This window comes from Anguilla anguilla, chromosome 5 (genome assembly GCF_013347855.1).
Source record: "Anguilla anguilla isolate fAngAng1 chromosome 5, fAngAng1.pri, whole genome shotgun sequence".
Taxonomy (NCBI): domain Eukaryota; kingdom Metazoa; phylum Chordata; class Actinopteri; order Anguilliformes; family Anguillidae; genus Anguilla; species Anguilla anguilla.
Window position 1 is genome coordinate 63063817 of NC_049205.1, and position 22040 is coordinate 63085856.

At 48.0% G+C, this 22040-nt stretch overlaps 1 protein-coding gene across 1 annotated transcript in view; it reads left to right on the plus strand.

Moving 5' to 3' along the window:
- The first annotated feature begins 1870 nt into the window (after nt 1–1870).
- LOC118226918 (protein AF-9-like) overlaps nt 1871–22040 on the plus strand; it is a 41292-nt gene continuing 21122 nt past the window's right edge. The window contains exons 1-6 of the mRNA XM_035416916.1: nt 1871–2056; nt 2687–2867; nt 17838–17920; nt 18139–18282; nt 19374–19412; nt 20267–20413. Coding sequence (XP_035272807.1) covers nt 2045–2056; nt 2687–2867; nt 17838–17920; nt 18139–18282; nt 19374–19412; nt 20267–20413 — 606 coding nt within the window. The 5' untranslated portion in view covers nt 1871–2044. The remainder of the gene's footprint in view (nt 2057–2686; nt 2868–17837; nt 17921–18138; nt 18283–19373; nt 19413–20266; nt 20414–22040) is intronic.

Sequence of the window (22040 nt, forward strand, 5' to 3'; positions counted from 1 at the left end):
ATGAGCAATAAATCCAAGATGACTGTTGTCTGACATGATCAGTGATCAGATAAAATCCTCAGTGTTTTAAATCAACTCGAACGAGGTTTGTTATCAGTCGGGTCCAATGGGGTCCACAGTCATGCTCCAGAGCAAAAATTTCTCTCTCAGGGCTGAAGGTGACTCCGATGTCCTGATTTGTAGTGGGGAGCTCATTCCACCACTGGGGGGCAGTGTTGAGAAGAGTCATAGCTGAGAGTGGCCCAAGCCACTGCAGTGGAAATGGATGGGGAGAGTGCCTCAAACAAGCTGTGGGCTATATTATAAACTATATTGAGCAGGAGGTCTATTCATGCTGAATTATTTTAAAGGGCAGCAGTGCAGTATAATGGGTAAGCAGAATGTAAAATGCAGGCCAACCTGCTATTTATTGTATCTTTGTCTTTTTTTGTTTATAATTATGCTTGTATTTCGTGTTGTAAAGCGTCTTTGACTCTGTGAAAAGTGCTATATAAAATAAATGTATTATTATTATTCCTCTGATCACTCCCCTTGATGAGCTGCACTTTTATTTATTTATTTTTTGACATTTTTACCGTGGCAGGTCCTAGAGTCCACCTGAGGGGGATGGATCCCGAGGCTCTAGAAATGAGTGGAATTGATGCTGGGGAAGCCAGGGGTCAAAGGTCGGCTCTTGAAAGGCAGGGTGGGCGGAGCCACGGCTCGCTCAGTGCCCGAGGTGCGAGGCGGAGCGAGCTTAGAGCCAGACTGCTCACCTGTGCTTCTGGGGGAAAACCGAAGTCCTCCAATCGCTTAAAGAGCACACCTTTGATCTGATTGAGCACCCGGCCCTGACAGGACGGTCATGTTTGATTTTTCGGGGGGGGGGGTGACAGGACATAATTGACGGATGGCTGTAGCTGGGGGAGACAGGTGCCTTTTGACCTTTTACATTGTCATGACAACCCCCCCCACCACCCCACCCACCTCGCTTTGAATTAAAAAAAAAAAAAAATTGCAAACCCTCACAGTACACAGGCGCATATGCAATGCACATTATTTTTGCACTTTAAGTTATAGCAAATATATGTCAGTGCTGTGAAATATATGCATCATTATATTTTCCAAGATGTCCAGATATATTTACAGTATATTCCATTTTCTTAAGGGTTCCCATGAACATTCATCCACCTCACTCCTCTCTTCTCAGTACTCTCCTAATGTGAAATTAAATCAAGCCCAGGCCATTATCAGTCCACCAAACCTTAACTGATATGAGCAGATTAGCAAAATAAGCCATTTGTCACCATTATTACGTTCTTTTTGGACTTTGCATTGTTGAGTAGAATTTGAAACGAGGTTGTGTGTTGTGACCTATGGACTATACGAGCAAATTTGAAGTAACGCTTTTTTTAAAAGCGTTACTTCAAACATTAGGGGGTCACGTTGGTGGAAGGAACCTTGCTATGATGTTTGCTGAAAGACAGGTACTCGTCTTAATTTTAGTTTGTGACATTTTGTCTGTCAAGAAAAAATAGATGTAGTACCGTTTTCTCCTACTGTTATGTCACTTGAGTTCTTCGTAAAATCTGGGAGTTTAAGGCAGAATACTGTGCGTATAAAAAGTGATGTATTGTTTAACAATTCCTCTTCAGAGATCAAAGAAGCCACATTTTGCAGTGATTTTCTAATCCTGTCACGTGTTATTCCGTTTTCGCATCTTTCCACGATTCCATGTTGTCTCGTAAAATGTGAAGTTGTGGTGTCTTGATTAGAAGGAGAAGTTTAAAGCCTCCTTGGTGGGTCTGGATGTCGCAGGACGTTGCCCGCCCCGCCGGTATAATTGCGCTCCGGCTCATTTGTTCACCTTTTTTCCTCTGTGCAGCCCCTGCTACTATCCGCCCGGTGCGCCGAAACAGCGCATGCGTCGTACGTCTTTCCTCGCTCTGAAACTCTCGCCGAGTGCAATTAGGAGACAATGTCCGCCATCGACGCCGTGCGCTCTTCCATCGTCCCCTTTTACGCCACATTTTCCATGAAACTGCTTTAACGCACGGCCCCAAGAATGACCAGCTCGGTGAGTAGACACAGCTCTTAGATCTGCCGTTATTGCGTCTTAGTTTTTTTAAGCTTTACGGATGTGATAACGCTGCCCGTCCGCGCGGCGAATTCTGGCCGTATTCCTCCATGCAAATACAGTTCAACTTGTTCGGCAGCTCGGTCCGACAGGTACGTGTAGTTCTGAGTTTCCCATGCCGTGCAAAAACGTTGTCTGCGGTCCTCAGAACTATTAAAGATGGACCGTCGATTTGAAATATCACATTCGCCAAATAAAAGCACATGCCGTGTTCGTAGTTTCAGAAATTGACATTCGTATTCGTTAGAAATGACAGCTGAATGCTCCGTTATAATAACCATGACAACATCGGTGATCAGGGCTACATATCATCGCGTACTTGACGGCGATAGACATAATCAACGGACTTTTAATCAACGGACAATTAAAAAAGATTACCACTAATTGGTTAATTTGCCTTGCGATAACCTGGAGTAACGCGCATGTATTAGACCAGTGCAAATGTAATTATATTAACACAAAATCGCACGCTTAATAATAATAATAATAATAATAATAATAATGTTGTCCGTTGTTAGCCGAAATGTAATGTTTTTTTATTTTATTCATTTCATTTTTTTGATATAATAGGGCGCGGTTCAGGTGAAACTAGAGCTTGGTCACCGTGCCCAGGTCAGAAAGAAACCGACAGTGGAAGGTTTTACGCACGATTGGATGGTGTTCGTCAGGGGTCCGGAACACAGTAACATCCAGCACTTTGTGGAGAAAGTTGTTTTTCATCTGCACGAGAGCTTCCCAAGACCAAAAAGAGGTAAGAAACACATTTTAAGTTTTTTTGTTGTTGTCATTTGTGGCTGGCTGGTTGGTTGTCTTGTAAATTGTTTATCGCTGAACTATTGCTGGGCTGTAATTTTGTGCGAGCAGATTTGAACGCTTCCTAGATTAGCCAACCCCTTGGATTTGCAAAATAGTGGCACTTCTTGCGATTCTCGATAGTGTTGATGAATAGAAAGGAATTCTGATTATTACTAAGTACTTCCCATTTTTCCCATAAAATAAAACAATGGACTGCTATCAGTTGCTAGTGCGTATTGTGCGTTTTTTTCGTGGACAGCCGACAACTTTTCAAGAACTGATCCGTTGGTTTACAGGAATATTCAGTGCCAAAGCTATGTGTATTCACGGATAGGTAGGCTAGTAACAGTGGACCCCGATGCTTACTTGTATTGTCGCGTCTATTGATTATTGAACTGTGTGGACTGTCTGCTTTCAGCTGAATAGGGCAACCAGTACATTTGTGCGCGTGCTGTGCTCGAGGGATCAGTTGTTTGTTTTGCAGTCGCCTGAAGAAGATAGACTTGAATAGCCTACTGAATATCATAAAATACTTTTATAGTGTATTAAATCTGTATTCAACGCTATTAAGCGTGCAATAAATTCGATATATAATATATATTAATTAATTATATAACCCAGCACAGTGGTCTAAAAAAAACGCTTAAGATTGAGAATTTCGTTTTCGTCCTTGTGTTTATTGCTGCCCCGCACGTGCGCGACAGCTCCGCAAAACCTGCAAGTTAGCTGGCTGAGGAATCTGTCTTACGTCTGACAAGAAAAGCCGCACTAATTTTCACCCGTGTCTATTTAGCACTTTTTTGTCGCCTGAAACAGACGCACATTTGAATCGGTGAGCGAGGTTTGACAATGAAAACAGAAGGCACGGTAACGCTCTCGTGCGACAGGACATTAAAGTGCAAGCACCGCTGCTCACGTCGGCGGCAGACATCAGACTCGACTGACAATGAGAAGCATCGCCAATAACATCTGTTTCCTTGAAGGTCCTCCTGTTCTCTTTGTAGTATTAGGCGTGTGAATAACACGCACGCACACACACACACACCGGCTAGTATATTGTGCTACACATGGCAGAAACAAATCTTCGCTGTTTTGTAGAAGCTGCATTACACGACTGCAATTTACGTTCACCCCAACCCACAGTTGTATATACTGGCCTATTTAAAAAGTACAAAAATAAATGGCCGTTTTTGGCAGAATTTTGAGTGTGGATGCTGTGTGATTGATTCCAGTGTAGTTGTGTGTGATCGACATGAAATTTAGAAATAAGATTTTTGAAGTTTAATATTCTTGGCTCTTAACAGTTGTTATTGTTGTAACGTTCAGAGTTAAGTAAACTGATTGGGTCCTGTCATTTTTCTTGGATACAGCACGTGATCCCTATTGGACTCATATCTGCAATGTTACGGCTGAATTAATACTGAAGTTTATAGAGTTGAGAATATGTTTTTGAGTAACAGTAATTGGTCAAGTGTATTTGACATTATTTTTTCCATGTCATGGTTGTCTATTTCCATGCTTCATGCGATGTAATGTCGCTGATTAAAAGGCACTGAAATCGCATCTAACATTTCCTTAAATCGACTTCAACATTTTTCTTAATTTTAGGGTAACGGTGAACTGCCAAATGAGAGGGTTGACATACCAACTTCACAATTTAATGTCTGGACCTCTAAAGGGAAAACTCCACCATAAAATCATCACTTGGTCCATTCAGTCTTACCCTAACCGTGGAAATCTTGTTTCAAGGTGAAGATGTAATTTGGATATGGTTCCTCCTATTTTTTTCCCCCATTTGAAGGGATGGTTCACTTTCTGTGTTTTGTTTTTATTATATCAGTTTTAGTGCATATTTTCCGTTGGCCAAGGTAGTTTGTTTGTGTAGAATGAAAGACATTGTGGATATTTACAGAACTTTCTGAGAACTGGCTCACTTTACAGTGGCTGGTATCAGGGCATTAAGGAGTCGAAAACTTCAGGTAACTCTAAAGCAGCTTGCACAGCGACTGTGGAAACAAAATTTCACGGTGTAAATCGGCACCATAACGTTGGCAGGACGGGGGTGGGCAGCCGTTTCTCTGGAGAATCGCAGGGTCTGTTGGCTTTTTTGTTTTCACCTTAAAATCAGATCAGACAGAATCGGACCTAAGAAACCAGGTGTGGTGAGGTAATCCGCAGCTGTAGCTGATCAGCTGAGAGCTGAATAGTGAAAAATGCCCAGACGTCACGTGGCTCTCCAGGACCGGGGTCTGCTGAAAAATGCCCAAACGTCATGTGGCTCTCCAGGACCGGGGTCAGCTGAAAAATGCCCAGACGTCACGTGGCTCTCCAGGACTGGGGTCGGGTGACCTCGGTTTAGGGTCGCGGTCGAGTCGTGACGCGCGCGGACGCGACCGCTCGGTACGAAGGGTCTCACGCCACGTTCTGTCTCCGCGTGGCCGCACGGCTTTGAACTTCCTTCCCCCCGTCGGATTGGACGACGGTTATGAGATCACTTCCTGTGCTTGGTTAGAAATTGAACCCTGTGATAGTCAGCTTTTTTTTGGTGGCCGTCCAGACGTAAAAAGGGACGCCTTGCAAGACTTGCTTTGTTTTGCTTTACCTTTGGCTGTTTTCAGAATACAAACCTCACTCAGTCAGTACCAGGTCAAGTGAAAAAGACCAAATGGCTGGAACTTGTTTTTGCCAACTTTGTGCAGAGCTCCCCTGTTAAGGAAAAACAAGAGCACTTTTTGGAAGTGTACATTAACATATTGTTGTGGGATGTCTTCAGTTATGATATCTAGTAAAGTTGGATCTCTCTAGCTGTTAGTTCATTGAATAGGAGGTATCCATACTGTGTTCTGCAGCCAAGTAAACTTATAATCGAGTGCTAATACTGTGTAGTAAGAATGGGTAAGCTTACCCTAGTGAAATAATAATAATAATAGATGTATTTTTTTGCCTGTTTTTTATTTAGCTTTGAGCGTGCAGAAATGCTGTCTGAAGTGCTGTGTCGTGGAGCACGATGACGCAGTTCTGTTGTTTTGTCAGGTCCGTCTCCCGCAGTTTAACTCCTGCAGAGGTAGCCAAAGGGGGGGGGGGGAGAAGGTTTTGGGTTTAACCTTCCCTCCGCTCACACACACATACACACGCACACACTCACACACACACACACACACTCACTCACTCACACACACACACACACACACACACACTCACTCACTCACTCACACAGACACACACACACACACACACACACACACACACACACACACTCACACTCACACACACACAAATACTAAGATAACTGGAAAGCTGGGAAAGTAAATGTCGATCAAATGGGCGGTGGGGGGGTGGGGGGGTGGAGATGCGTCGCCACCTCCGCCCCGCGCCGTGGTTTCCGTGGAGACCAGCGCGGCTTCTCCGTGGCCCGTTAAAGTTAACGACGCGACACCCCCGCCATAAAGTGACCGGCGGGCGTCGCTGAGCCCAGGAGCCGTGGCGCGGGGGGGCTTTTTCGGGTGTTTCCGTGGAGACGGGAGGGCCGCGATGGAGCTCCGCGTTCCCCGATGGAGCCGCGCGCCGCGCTGTGAGTTTCCCGCCCTTTGCGTCTCCGCTGTCGTCGCGGCGGCGGCGGGTGGTTTCCGGCCGTGTCGTCTGGGAGAAGACCCCGGGGTTATTTTTGGGGTTATTTTTGACGTTTCGTCCCGTACGCACCGTGTCGCGCCCCCCTCTCTCTCTCTCTCTTTTAGCGGTCCGGCCCTTCGATGCGCCCGTTTCCCGGCTGAACCGCGGCCGTCCCGAGCGACGTGGGCTTCGCACGGCGAGGCTCGGAATGCGCCGCACGCCGTTTCCATGGCAGCGCCGAGCGGCGTCTCTTTTGAGAGCGGCGTGGTGTTTCACCGCGGGGAGAGGAGGCGGTGTGGGGGGTGTGGGGGGAGAGGAGGCGGTGTGGGGGGTGTGGTGGGTGTGGGGATTACAGCGTGTGAGCACATCGGCCCTTTTGACAGGAAGCAGACGCCGCTCTCTGAGGTGTGTGGAGTGAAACTGTCCTGGGAGAGAGCGCCTCTTCTCCTCCTCTGGAACAAAAAAAAAAAAAAAACAAGCAGCGGGGCTGTTAAAATGGTCTCGGGTGTCATGGTCTGAAGTTTTTAACGCCCCAGCCCCCCCATCCCCCCACCCCCCGTACCGCTCCCTCTGCGCACAGACTCATCTCTAAATGGTGAGGTCAGCATCCTAGCCCCTGGTGCAAAGCCAGCCGCTGGAGTTCAGTCTTTAACTTTTTACTGCCCCCCCCCCCCCCCCCCCCGGGCTCCTGCACCGTGAACATTTTGCGGTTTTGGTTTTTCTGTTCACATGCCACATCAGATAAGTCACTGAGGTAACTCGCCCCCCCCCCCCCAACCCCCCCTCAGTCCCCTCCTTTCCTCCCCAAAATATGAGATCACCTGAGGGGGGAATACGTCCCCCTAGTTGGCGGCCGGTGCGCTGTGTTCTCTATTCGTTGCAGATGATCGGGGGTTGGGGGGGGTGAGTGTCTCGAGGTTTGTTCTTTGCGCAGAGCCGCGGGGTGTTGGGTGATCCCGCCATGCTTTCATACAGAGTGCTGTAATTACGCACCACAATGGCTCCGCTGTGAACTTTCATCCAAAATGGCGGCCCGGCGCTCTCGGGTGAACTGCCGAGGCGTGCGGCTCCTCTGCGCCCCGACCTGGCTCCTGTGTTCCGGGGAGCGTATCCGTTTCGCGGGCTGAGCTTCGGCTGGGTCTGTTTACCGGCTGGCTCGATCCGCCCATTGAAAAATCCGAAGTGGTATTGTGCTGTTCTATTAGTCGTATACTGTCACACAGCTGACCTTCTCGCGAAGCCCATCTTTAACCCTTTAAGCTGTGACGTCACAAATACGTGATCGGAACTATCTTAACTGGACATTCTAATGCTGGTGTGGTGACTGAACGCAATGGAGTTCTAGAACACTGACTGTAGAATTTTGGAAAAGAACAAAAAAAATGGCATTCCAAAAAAGCCTACTCTTCGAAGGTTTAGGAGGGTTGTGTGCTGTACCATTATAAAAACCTTAGCCTTGAATCAACTGCAACAGCTGTAGTTGATAAGCATTGTAATTGTGTTGTTATGATTCCAGAAGGGACAGAAAAAAAAAAGAAAACGGCACAATTGTATACGGAATATTCTGCTGGGCAGAGAAGTAATGTTGTCTTTATTGTCATTTGCAGTTTGAACGCATATTTTTTTAAAGCAAAAGCAGCCCTCCGTCAACAGTACAAAGCAAATCTTGCAGGGGGGCGAACAGTATTCATTCAGAGTCCGTCAGAGCTCTCAGCAGCAGTGTGTGTAGTAAGCACCATTCAGGCCTGTCTCTGTGTGTAAACACTCGCTGTAGTTTCACTTCAGACGCTCAGGGGCTCGGGCTGCGTGTCGTGAGGAGAGAGGCGTGTGAGCTTCTCCTCGGGGGTGTGATGTGGGCGCGTCCCGCCCGCTCGCACCCTGCTCGGGTTGGGCCAGTTGTGTGCGCGTTACTGACCGGGGGTGTGAGGGGTTGGGGGGGGGTGTTGTCCCGCGGCGAGGGGCTCATTGGAAAGGAGTTTGTCTTTTCGAGGGGGCCCTTTGAAAGTGATCGGGCGTCTGGACTCGTCCTAATTGAAACGTCTCGCCGGGGCCCGCGGGGGCCCTCAAACGGAAGCTCCCCCCCCCCGGTCCCTGGTCAGTGTCGGCGGGGGGCGGGGACCCCACGCGAGGCACACAAAGAGCCGGCGGGGGCCGCAGAAAAGGCTCGTTTTCCGGCGAATTAGACGCGGGTCCGCGGGCCTGAATGGAGCTTCCGGAAAAACGGGGAGGTGACGAAGGCACGCTCTCTTAACAAGAGAACAAAACAGAGGGGGGGGGGGGGGAGAGGGGGGCAGACAGAGAGAGAGACGGGGGGAGATGGGGGGAGAGGGAGAGAGAGTGAGAGAGAGAGAGAGAGAGTTGGAGAGAGACGGAGGGAGAGAGAAAGAGGGAGGGAGGGAGGGAGAGAGAGGGGAGAGAGAGAGAAATAGAGAGCGAGCGACGCCCGATTCTCAGGCTGCTGAGGAGGGGCTGGGCTGGTCCACTGTGTCGCGTCTCGGACCTTTTCAATGTCCCCCCCTTTTTCAGCTTTTGGGGAGGGAGGGAGGGAGGGTGGTGTCGGGATCCCTGTCTGTGTCGGCCTCTAAGTACAGACACCTTTCATGGCCCTTCTGCCACCCCCCCACCCCCCACCCCACCCCAGGAGAGTAGTCAAAGAAGTGGGGGAATGTTCTGGTAATTGCTTTACGACGAGCTGGAAATTGCACCTGAATTGAATAGGGGTGGAGGGGTGGAGGGGTGGAGGGGAGGAGGGGAGGAGAGGAGAGGAGAGGAGGGGTGGAGGAGAGGAGGGGTGGAGGGGAGGATGAGTCTGGCTTTTCTGGTTTTAAGAACAGCGGAAAGGAGACATGCAGGCGACCTGGTGAAGGAGTGGAGGCTTGCAGGAGCTCTTTCTCTCTCTTCCTCTCTTTCTATCTCTGTCTTTCTCTTTGGCTCTTCCTCTCTCTTTTTGTCTCTTCCTCACTGTCTCTTTCCAGCTCTCTCTCTCCCTCTCTCTCTCTCCCCCTTTCTCCATCTCTTTCTGTCTCACCCAGTTTTTCAGTGGAGTGGAGGGTAGTGGGGGGCGGGGGTGGGGGGGTGAGGTTTATGATCTTTGGGCGAGTTTCCTCATCTTCCCGTCTGTTCTCTCCTTATCTTTCTTCTCCTCCCCATCTGCTCTGCAGAGTTAGACCAGCCGCATGGCAGCCAGTACCTTGCACCTTGCACTGGGTGCCTTTCTTGGTTACCCTCAGATCATATACAATAATGCAAAACGTACAGTTTTCTTCATGATAAAGTGATTTTAAAACTGTTGTTTCTTGTTAAACTCCACGGATTACAGATACTCAGCCCCTGTCCTGGAGGGCCGCAGGGTCTGCTGGTTGTCATTGTTACCCTGCACTTTGATAGATTCATTAGCCCTTTAAGGTGTGACATCACAAATACGTGATTAGAACATTCTTAACTGAAAATTCTAGTGCTGATGTCACAATCACTGCTGGTAATTGAAAGCAGTGGAGTTCTAGAACACAGACTTACAATAATGGAAAAAAAAAACATTCCAAAAACACCTACTCTTCAAAAGGGCTTTTGAAGGAGTTTATTACTCTATTCACTCCCCCTCTGTGAGTCCCTTTGGTCTGAACTGTTTTGATATTTACTGGGTGAAAATGAAGACCAGCACACCCCCTGGCTCTCCTGTATCACAGCTGGAGCTTCCAGCCAGCCTGGAGTTATCTTATCTTCATAGGAGCCTGGGCATTCTGGCATTAATTCCAGCTGCACTCCTAATTCCATTGAGCTGTTTGTGAGATGTGATTTGGATTTGACGTCCCTTTGGCAGTTACCGCTGCTGTGGATGCCTTGAGGCTGTCAGTGTTTTCCACATCACCGTATTTTGTGTACCCATGCACAGATTGATAACACACGCTTTTACAATGTTAAATAGCTTTATAATCATTACGCCCAGATTCTGTCTTACTGCAGAGCAGACTGAAGGATGTATTTATGCCAACTGCTGTCTAGAGAAATTAGTATTAATGTTTGAATTATAATCTTGCACAAGCAATGTTTAAAAAGGACTATAACTGCTCCAACTGGAATGCAATGCAGTTTGGCATACAAAATGTATTTGTGTGCGCTTTTCCGTTGTCAGAATAGTGTGTCACACACAGGCACTTTAGCTGCCCCAAACTCTAGGAATGAACCCGTTTTATTATCCTTTTATATTTTACTGCCCTTTTATTGTCTGTACAGCCCATTGCTGCTTCTGTGTGAAATGTTGCTGTGCAGATAAAATACGATTTGGTTTCACGCACTCTACCTTTCTGCTAGAATTAATTTATTATAATTAGGAACTGATTCATTTCCTCAGCCCGCCCTCCCGGCGGTGTGTTATGTGTTATGGCGGCTGCACGCGGTGTTCAGTAGTGTAGCGGTGAGGCAGGCGTCATTAACGCGTCTCCCGTACCTGGGGTTAATTGTGCCAATCTCACGTTTTTGCTTAGCTCAGCAGTTCTGCGCGGCTGCCCTGGACGGTTTCCTCATCCCCAGTCTGAACGAGCGGCACAGTGAAACCTGCGCTGCTCGGGCTCTGCAGGTTAACTGTGCGTGGCGGCTGTGTCCCTGATACCCTTGCAGAGCGCTTCGCCGTGTCTTTAACGCATCCTGTCGTAAAAAGGCCGTTTTTTTTTTTTTTTTTTTTACACTGCTTTACGTTCACGGTGGCTGATACCCGCTTAACCACTGAATAGAAGCGCCCAGAGTAAAACCAGCTATTACTGATCAATCAAGCGCTACTCTTAGGCTGCTGGGATATCGGAATGACACATAGAATAAAGTTATTAGTCCATTAAAAATATTTATGCGCCAATAAAAGCAAAAGAAAAAAAAAACTGATTGACAGTATTCAGACTTCCAGTGAACACCTTCAGGACTGATGGTATTTAACTTTTTGGTATTTAAGTCAAACCCCTTTTTGATCCTCTCTTGGTCAGGAGAAATATTAACGTTGCGTAGCAGTTTATATGCAGGTCAGAAGCCGGACCGCGCCATTCTTACGCGCGGGAGAGATGAACGCTCTCACAGACGGTGCGGTGTGTTTGCGTCTCTGAGGCCAGTTCCTTACCTCTCAGTGAGAACTTTGCACAGGTAAAGACTTTGGGGAGAACGTCTGAGATCCTCTTAGTGAAATGGCCTTCCCTGTTTTTACCTGCTGAGTGTTGGAAAGGCACAGGACTACTACTGATTTCAGGGGATCATCTGGACCTTCGTGGCTGTTTTCCAAAAAGGAGAGTTAATGACAGATTGGAAGGGAGGTGGGGGTTACGTTTGTGTCTTATATGCGTTAAAATCTCTCCCTCCCTTGTCAGGGGGGTTTTCATTTTCCAGAAGGACGAAGTGCTGAATAGTGTTATCGCTCAGGTATGCTGGCGTCAGTGCGAGGCGCGGAGCAGAGCCAAGTTTGAGGTGATTTTTAAGCTCGGAAACGGGGGCCGTTTGATTGATGTTTGGACCCGGTCCGCGCTCAGGAATAAATGATCTCATCCACAAAGTCCGACCGAACGGTGCTGGCATCCGCGTTAGAAGAGTTTGGAGATTCTTGCAAACGACTGGCATTTAGTGGAATTTGCCTGATGCGCACAAGGGTTCTTACAGCACATTACTTCCTTTGTTTTAAAGGTCAGTCTAATTTTTATTTTATTTTATTTTATTTTTTGCTTGAGGTTATAACAGTGTTAGATGTGGCTTTTAAGCCACAGATGTGATGCTTTTTTCCCTCAGCAGGCTGGGACGCAGGCAGCCGGTCATGTTTTTCTTTTCCGTGATATTCCGTGATTGCGGAATTCTCCTCAGAGAAGTGAGTGTCACACCATGGAAAAGGTTGATCGCTGACGTCAGGATAAAGCGCCTTCTTAATGTTTGGGCTGGAACGTTTCCCTCTGTTTTTGGACGTTCCAGAGCCTCTGTCACTGGCCTCCCTCTGACTCTGTGGCAGGGACCTCCTGGAGGGCTGCAGGGTCTGCAGGTTTAACTCCAGTCTTGGAGGGCTGCAGGGTCTGCAGGTTTAACTCCAGTCCTGGAGGGCTGCAGGGTCTGCAGGTTTAACTCCAGTCCTGGAGGGCCGCAGTGTCTGCAGGTTTAACTCCAGTCCTGGAGGGCTGCAGGGTCTGCAGGTTTAACTCCAGTCTTGGAGGGCTGCAGGGTCTGCAGGTTTAACTCCAGTCCTGGAGGGCCGCAGTGTCTGCAGGTTTAACTCCAGTCCTGGAGGGCCGCAGTGCCTGCAGGTTTAACTCCAGTCCTGGAGGGCCGCAGTGCCTGCAGGTTTAACTCCAGTCCTGGAGGGCTGCAGTGTCTGCAGGTTCAACTCCAGTCCTGGAGGGCCGCAGTGGCTGCAGGTTTAACTCCAGTCCTGGAGGACCGCAGTGTCTGCAGGTTCAACTCCAGTCCTGGAGGACCGCAGTGTCTGCAGGTTTAACTCCAGTCCTGGAGGGCTGCAGTGTCTGCAGGTTTAACTCCAGTCCTGGAGGGCCGCAGTGGCTGCAGGTTTAACTCCAGTCCTGGAGGACCGCAGTGTCTGCAGGTTCAACTCCAGTCCTGGAGGACCGCAGTGTCTGCAGGTTCAACTCCAGTCCTGGAGGGCCGCAGGGTCTGCAGGTTTAACTCCAGTCCTGGAGGGCTGCAGGGTCTGCAGGTTTAACTCCAGTCCTGGAGGGCCGCAGTGTCTGCAGGTTTAACTCCAGTCCTGGAGGGCCGCAGTGTCTGCAGGTTTAACTCCAGTCCTGGAGGGCCGCAGTGTCTGCAGGTTTAACTCCAGTCCTGGAGGGCCGCAGTGTCTGCAGGTTTAACTCCAGTCCTGGAGGGCCGCAGTGTCTGCAGCCATCTGCAATGGGACCATGCTACCTCCAAGGCTAATTCACAGGACAGGGCTGCCGTCGTGTCCTCCAGCCAAGGTACTCATGCCTTCATTCTTCAGTGAATGGCTTCTGACATTTTTATACATCTATAAAACTTTATCGTTTTTTTTTGTGAATTTTTCTCATTTTATTTTTGTTGCTTATTTCATTTGGAAGAATATATACATAATATGTGCAGAACATATGTGAAGGGCTTTCGAAGTAATTAAACTCTTATAATGATATTCCACTCTGAGATTAGGGAAGAGGGTGGGTGCGTTCTGGGTGGGGTTTTAGAGATGGTGGACACGCCCGCACAACTGGCAGCCATTAGCAAAAGGCAACGCAAATGCCCTCTGTGCTGTGGTGGGACACTCCACCCCCCCACCCTACCCCCACTGCCCTGCACCCCCATCTCTGTTCCTGTACCCCCTCCACCTGTGCCTCATGCTGCTCTTTACTGTGTGTGCATATGTGTGTGTGTGTGTGTGTGTGTGTGTGTGTGCGCGTGTGCGTGCGTGTGTGGGAGAAAAGATTCCAGCCTCTAACACTAGAAGGATAAAAACCCAGCTGAGAGTCAGTGTACAGTGTTTACCGTTTGTTTGGGTGAGCAGAGTACAGTAACGACTCTGCTCTTAAAGTTACGGAAACCTAGTGCCTTTTTTGAGATCTCTCCCCTACCCATGAGCATACACTCACCACCCAAACAAACACGCACACACACTCACACACACATGCAAATCTGCGCACGCACACACAAACACAAGCACACACGCAACCATACACACACACACAGACACACACACAAATCTACATACACACACACATATGCACACGTACACACACAGGCAGCCGCACATGTACACACACACACACACACACACACACACGCAGCCATACACATGCACACACACACACACACACGCAAATCTGCACATGCACACAAACACAAGCACACACGCAGCCATACACATACGCACACACAAACGCAAGCACAAACACACACACGCACACACAAACGCAAGCACACGCACACACACACTGTCACCTGTTCCTCAGTTTGCTCACCTGCTCTGTTAGTCAGAGGGAGGGGCCGGCCCTCGTCTCTCAGGGTCTCTGGGGGGGGGGGGGGGGGCTGGTGCTCGTGGGAGACCTGGGGGGGGGGGGGGGGGGGGGGGGGTTGGGGAGGGTGTTGTTTACATCCACAGCCTGGTGGCGGTGGTCCTACGGGGGCATCACGGGCGGCCGCTGAGATTGCCCGTTGCTAGGCGAGGACTGGCTGCTCGGGGGGTTTTTCCTGTGTTTTTTATTAAATGAGAACTCTCGCAGGCACAGACGGTAATGCCCAGCTTTGAGCTCATTTATGTGCTGTTTTATGTAAAAAATAAATGTAAAATGTCTAATTTAACGTCAGGTATGAGAGCTGCATTAGCCTGTCTGCACATACACCTGTTCCTCCGTAAGATGACCCTACGGTCGTGCGTTAAAGGTCTGTACAGGGGTGAAGGAGCTAAATCTGTGAGTCACACAGTCCCGTCCGGGTTCGAGCCCTTGGCAGTTGGAGCCAGCTGCTATCTTTGGGCTCCACTGCAGCAGAAATCCTGCCCTTTGCTAGATAAGCGCAGTCCTCTCTTCACTGTCTCTGTGAACTCTGCTCCAGCGCAGCTGTTTGCTGCTGAAGACCCAGAAACAGCCTGGCACTGTGGGGGGAAATGAGTTTAGCTTGTTATTGTTTATTTACTTAAAAAGCAGAAGAGGGGGGCCCCATTCTGTGTATTAAATTAGCGTTGTGTTTTAATCAGGGGTTTGGAACGAGTCCGGCCCTCGAGTTTGAACCTCGCACAGCACAGTGTCCTGGCAGGGCTAGAGGAGGGGTACTGTCCCGAGTTTGAACCTCGCACAGCACAGTGTCCCGCCAGGGCTAGAGTAGGTGTACTGTCCCGAGTTTTGACCTCGCACAGCACAGTGTCCCGCCAGGGCTGGGGAGGGGTACTGTCCTGAGTTTGAACCTCGCACAGCACAGTGTCCCTCCAGGGCTGGGGAGGTGTACTGTCCTGAGTTTGGACCGAACGCTGCTCTGTTCAGCTTCAGGAGAAAGCAATGGTGGAAAGGCCAAACGTGTCGCACCCGTGATTGTTGTGTGATTATTGTGATTGTTGTGTGATTGATTATTGTGATTGTTGTGTGATTGTTGTGATTGATTGTTGTGTGATTGTTGTGATTGTTGTGATTGTTGTGTGATTGATTATTGTGATTGTTGTGATTGTGTGATTGTTGTGATTGTGTGATTGTTGTGATTGATTGTTGTGTGATTGTTGTCATTGTTTTGTGATTGTTGTGTGATTGTTGTGATTGTTGTGTGATTGTTGTGATTGTTGTGTGATTGTTATGTGATTGTTGTGTGATTGTTATGCGATTGTTGTGATTGATTGTTGTGTGATTGTTGTGATTGTTGTGTGATTGTTGTGATTGTTGTGTGATTGCCGTCTCTGCGTTGTCCAGGGTGGGAGTGCACTTTGAACCCACTTAGGGGGGGGTCCGGTCTCGCCTCAGTTAGAATGACGTCTTCTTGGCGGTGAATGGAAGCATTTAGTTTCACCTGACTGAGCTCAACCCTACAATTAATCCTGACCCACAATATTTACGCAGCGTTGTCGGTCTGAGCCGCTGTTACCCTGACAACCGCATAAGCCTCCCCCCCCCCACCGCTGCAGCTGCCTGTCATCTAATGGGGAGGGGCTTAAGCGGTGATCCCTTGCCTTGACTTGTTTGAACCCTGAGAACAAGCACAGCTGATATTAGAACCTGCAGTCGTGCTGAAGATAGAAAGCGAGAGTCTCTTTTTTTTCCACAGGAAAGTGGCTCCTTGTGAAGTTAAAGATTAAACGTATTAGTCATAATTTTTGCAGGAGACATTTCTATAAAATGCCAAAGAGTTAAGGGAAAACCATCAAATGGTAAATGGACTGCATTTATATAGCGCTTTTATCCAAAGCGCTTTACAATTGATGTCTCTCACCCACCCATTCACACACACACTCACACACCTCATCAAAGTCAGGAATATGCTAGAACACTCCGGTATCAGAGTTGACAGGTATCTGCTAGAACTCTCCGGTCTCAAAGCTGACAGGTATCTGCCAGAACACTCACCTTTTGAAAAGCAAGTCTGTGTTTGAGGCAGATTTACGGAGTCACATCCTTTTCTTTGCATCCCCAGACCATGTGAATGGGTTAAATTGAGGAGAGTCCTTGTCTATGCTGTGTTCAGATATAAATCGATGCTTCAGCATATTTAACGTAGGGTTTAACAGTAGTTTTGTTTTTTTGTTTTTTTTACTGCAGTCAAACTATCAAGAATAATTGGTTGCTTATTATTCTGAATACTGAACTTGCACATGGTCTTTACAAAGGTCTCTGAATTGCCTGCCGTACAAATAGATTATGAATGGATTTAGTTTTTTATTTATTTATTTTTATTTTTTTAACTGCCACATTGACTCTCTGGAGTGGGGAAAAATTCATTGCGTGCGATATTGTCACGTCTTGAAATAGGAAGGTACAGACCCCTCAGGCCAGCCTGATTTATGATGTCGCTGAAAGGTGTGTTTTTCACCGTAATTATTCACACACGTTCACATCCATTTCTGAACACTGGAAGTGTCTCTCCACAGTTTGTTCATTTTAAATTTATGTCTCTGTCCAAAAAATGCAGAAAAACGGGTTTTGGGGGTAATGAGATCCCTCGAGATGATGACTTTTTATTTTTATGGACGTCTCTGTAGTCGTTAAGAGTCTGTGTGCCGTACAGCAACCGCCAGAGAGACTCTCCAACACGCATCTCCATCTACTGCCAGCAGTGCTGTATACTGGTCAGAGAACTGGTCTCATAACTGGGTTTAAAATAACGTGGAATTGCTTCCGTAAACATCCAGCTGTATAAATTTGATTCGGTGGTTTAGAAAAGGAAAAACACACAGCAGTAGACGTTACTCTGGATGAGGTCATCTGCTTAGTGTCTGAATGTAAGCGTAGGTTTAGTGTCTGAATGTAAACGTGTCTGTAGTCTGGATACCGGTGCTGATGTGGCTAACCCTAATGCTAATCCTGGTGCTAACTCTGATGCTAACCCTGGGTGCTAACTCTGGTACTAACCACAGTGCTAAGCCTGGTGCTAACCCCGGTGCAAACTCTGGTCCTAACCCTGATGCTAACTTCAGTGCTAACTCTGATGCTAATCTTGGTGCTAACTTCAGTGCTAACTCTGATGCTAATCTTGGTGCTAAGCCTGGTGCTAACTCTGATGCTAATCTTGGTGCTAACCCTAGTGCTAACTCTGATGCTAACTTCAGTGCTAACCCTAGTACTAACTCTGGTGCTAACTCCGATGCTAACACCGGTGCTAACCCCGATGCTAATCCTGTTCCCTTCCCCCTCGTTTGCAGTGTGCAAGGATCCGCCCTACAAAGTGGAGGAGTCGGGGTACGCGGGCTTTATCTTGCCGATCGAAGTGTACTTCAGAAACAAGGTACTGGAGCCGCCGCGGCTAATGGCCTGACATGCACTCTGGTGAGCGGTACCGTCCCTGTGAGCTTAGCCGCTGAGAGATGTCAGATGTGTGCTAGTAGATAAGTCAGCGATTGGACCGCTCCCTTGGGCCTCAGCAGGAGGGAGTGGACCTGATTGGTCAGATTTCCCAACCTTTTAAGAGTCTTGTTGCCGAGCGACTTGTGTGCTTCCGCCCAGGAAGAGCCGAAGAAGGTGCGGTTCGACTACGACCTGTTCCTGCACCTGGACGGGCACCCGCCTGTCAACCACCTGCGCTGCGAGAAGCTCACCTTCAACAAGCCCACCGAGGAGTTCGGCCGCAAGCTGCTGAAGGCCGGCGGGGTGAGTGTGTGTGTGTGAGAGTGTGTGTGTGTGTGTGTGTGTGTGAGTGAGTGCGTGTGCATGTGCGTGTGTGTGCGTGTGTGTGAGTGTGTGTGTGTGTGCGCGCTGACGAGAGACTCCGAACGGTCCCGGTTGCCCACGGCGACCTGGCGTAGTTCGTCCGAAGGAGTGTGCTCTCCCATCCTTTGGCTTCCGTTCCCTTGAGCCACCTGACTCAGGGCCCGCTCAGCGCCAGGGAGCCGCTACATTACCGCGCGTTTCTGGCTTTTAGCAGACGCTCCTAATTCAGAGCGACTTAAACGCCTTTTTAACAGACTTATCAGTAATTACCTCATTCACCGTAAAATGTCCAGTGTTAAATAAACTCTGTAAACTCTGTTCTCAAGGGATCAAACTCTTGGTCCGGTGTCGTTTTCTAACTGTTATCAGTAATACAAATTATGCTATATTTATAGTTATGGGTTTTGTCAGCCAAACTTCCATGTAATTTGATGTTATTATATTTTATTGAACCTAACACTTTTGGTAGTTAAAAAAAAAAAAAAAGTATTTTTCATGTAAATGGTAAATATCATACTTGCCATAGCCTACATTCAAACACACCTGTATTATTGGATTGCTGCAAATGGTTAAATTCTTTTGGACCGTGTTATGGGTGGATGTGTAAGTTTGGCATGAGAAGTTGATTTGAGGCGGAGGCGGTGTGGGTCGGTCCACCGGGCGAATGAGAAGGAGGGAAACCGTGCGCTGATTCTGAGGTGAAGTTTCCCAAAGCATCCGTCAGGCTTCAGAGAACCTGGCTGCAATTTCCCTGATTGTTTTGGCAGCCGGTGAAAGCTCTTCAGCTCTTAAAATAGATCTGGTTACGTGTGTGCGTGTGTGTGAGAGAGTATGTGTGTGCGTGTGTGTGTGTGTGAGAGAGTGTGTGTGTGTGTGTGTGTGTGTGTGTGTGTGTGTGAGAGAGAGTGTGTGTGTGAGAGAATGTGTGTGTGAGTGTGCGTGTGCGTGCGTGCGTGCGTGCGTGTGTGTGTGTGAGACTGTGGAGGGAGTGTGTTTGTGCACTAAATTCTTCTCTTCCTTGTCCTTGACAGTACAGAGATCCTCATAAAAGAAGCGCAGAAGACTGTAAAGTAAGGATTTAAATGCTCTTTAAAAGTTTATGTAGATCACTTAATTGGAAAAAGCTTTTAGTGGTATTTGTACTGCTGTTTTGCCATGCTAAAATGACTTTGTCTTTTGTTAGATTGTCTTATCACAGCAGGTCTCTTGACAGTTTTGCTTGTGAAACTGCAAAAAAAACCTTAGGGACGCACTTGTGTCCTGATTGGGACTAAAGCAGTGTAATTATTTACATTCTGTAAAGGAGGTCAGAGGTCACAGTTTCCAGCAGAATCTCTTGTCCTCGGCTGGCTCCTCACAGCCTAGCTTCACTGATTTCACCATAGCTCCTGTGAAGCACAACTGAGCATGCTCAGACGCTGCTGAAGAATTCCGTGTAAAGGTTCTTTGCACTCCTAAAGACCTTCTTTCATCATAATGCATTAAGGCCACACCCTGACCAAAAAATGTCTGGAGTGTTTGGATTATTTCGTTGTGCAGTGGTGTGTGCTGTACATACAGGAAGTAGAGCGCAAGGTGCTGGCTCTCGGTAGTGCACCTGTGATCCGTACCGGGTGGTGTTGTGGTCCGATGAGACCAGAATCATCGCTGTTTCGGTCATACACAGGGGCGGTGGGCTTGGTGTGAGAAGAGAGACGCTTGTGTTGAAAAAGATGCCTGACCTGTGGTGAAATGGGGGGGGGGGGGATCTTTGATGTTTCGGGGTTGAATAGCTGTCACTTTGGGGAAAGATGTACACACAGTGATGTTTTCCCTGGAGAAACCCTGTTTAAAGTGCATGACGTTGTGAGGTGGTGTGTTAGGGTAATTACTCTGGACGCACTGGAGCGATGGTCTTCAGTCTGCTGTGTTTACCTGTCGCCAGGTGATGGTGATGCAGGAAGGGGCGTCGTCCCTCTTCAGACAGCACCTGAAGCTGCCCTCCCTCCACAGCGGCTCCGTGACCCTCACCTTCTCCGACGCCAAGAGGGCCAGGCCCTCCCAGGGGTCAAAGGTCACTCCAGACGTCCAGGTACTGCTGCCGCTCCGGGCGTCGCCCTTCAGAGTCCCGGCCTGTTCGGCGAGCCGCCGCGTTAGCCGCGCGTCTGGCAAACCCGTAACGAGGTCGAGTGCACAGTGTCATCTCAGGTGTTTATATAATGTTCTTGACCTTAAAGCTCAGAGTTAGGTTTTTCTTTTTTTTTCTTCAGCATTAGAAAGACAAGCCTTGTGTTCCCGCTGCGTTACAGAACAGGAAAGGATGTGCAGCGGTGAGCGCGATGTGTAAACGTTTGAAATTGCTCCATTTTGGCTCATTTGGCTGCCATTTTGGCTCATTTGGCTGCCATTTTGGCTCATTTGGCCGCTGACACACAGGCACGGCTCCAACGGCTACAATGGCTTCCATTTTCCGTGTGCAGTCGGGTCATAATTTTAGAACCTGACCCTTTGCATGATTTTTTAATAAAGCAGTTTTCATGTTTCCTGTTTCCTGCATGAGATGGAAATGCCCAGCCTGCCAATGTAAACCGCCTGTGTGTATAAACTTAGTCATGATGTGAATGTTCATTTGCTCTTTTTGAGGGCACATAAAATTGATTGTTATTTTTCTATTTTATTTTTTTGTTATTGTCTTGGAGCTGAACTGTACAGGTGTGAATCAGGAAGCTTGTTGTCAGATTCTACTTTTGAAGGAAATGTGGAACCCTGTCAATGTACGATACTGCCCATGTTGGAACAGGATTTAAAAAACGAACTTGCGTTTGCAAAATGGCTCCACATGGTCCAGTAAGACTACTGTTGTGCCACCTCTTCTTACTTTTCTTTTGTAAAAGTAAAATGGGGATCAGTTTTGTTTCTGAAGGATTTCGTCCTTTGGAAATCATTTGGAGTGTGGCTCGATTTTGATTGGATCGCTGCCGAGGTAGTGCTCGTTATTTGTCGACTGTGACATCTCACTTCTGGACGAATTTGGGTCAGAAAAATAGCCCGACTGTTCAGTGCTGTGTATACAGTGGTCACCCGCCTGATAGTTCAGCATGTGGGATGTGATTACCCCAGTAAAACGGAAAGAGTTCTTCCGGTCCTTTTTCCCCAAACGGGCAAGTGTGACGTCTTAGATCTTGGCACGCTGGGTACTTTGCAACAAAGGGTACTTTCTTTTGAGAAAGGAGTGGATAGAAGAGACTAATTAAACACAGAGTAGAGGTGTTTACAACTTCAGGCGCACTGAATTAAAGGTCAGCTGCTGCACGGTTGTCCTTTTGAAAACGCGTCAGAGGTTTACCGTATAATCACTGCTCCACATGTTTGACTTGAGGCGCGGTGCATGTGAAAGCTCAGCCGATGTTTATAAATAAAGCCAATGGATGGGGTTTTAGCTGGATGCAGAAAGTGATGACCAAGTGAATGTCCTCAAAAAAGAGCTTCATGAGGAGTATGAAGATGATGGCCAGGCCAGGTGTTGTACTGTAAATGAGAATTTGTTCTCAATCACTTTTACCTGGTTAAGTAAAGGTTAAATAAGATGATTATTATCGTTACTATCGCTTGCCATCAAGGTTGTTTTGCGTCCCTGTAACGGTGTGTGTGTGTGTGTGTGTGTGAGGCTAACACGAGACACATCTCCGTACGGGTGTGTTTGAAAGCGTGTTAAGTCA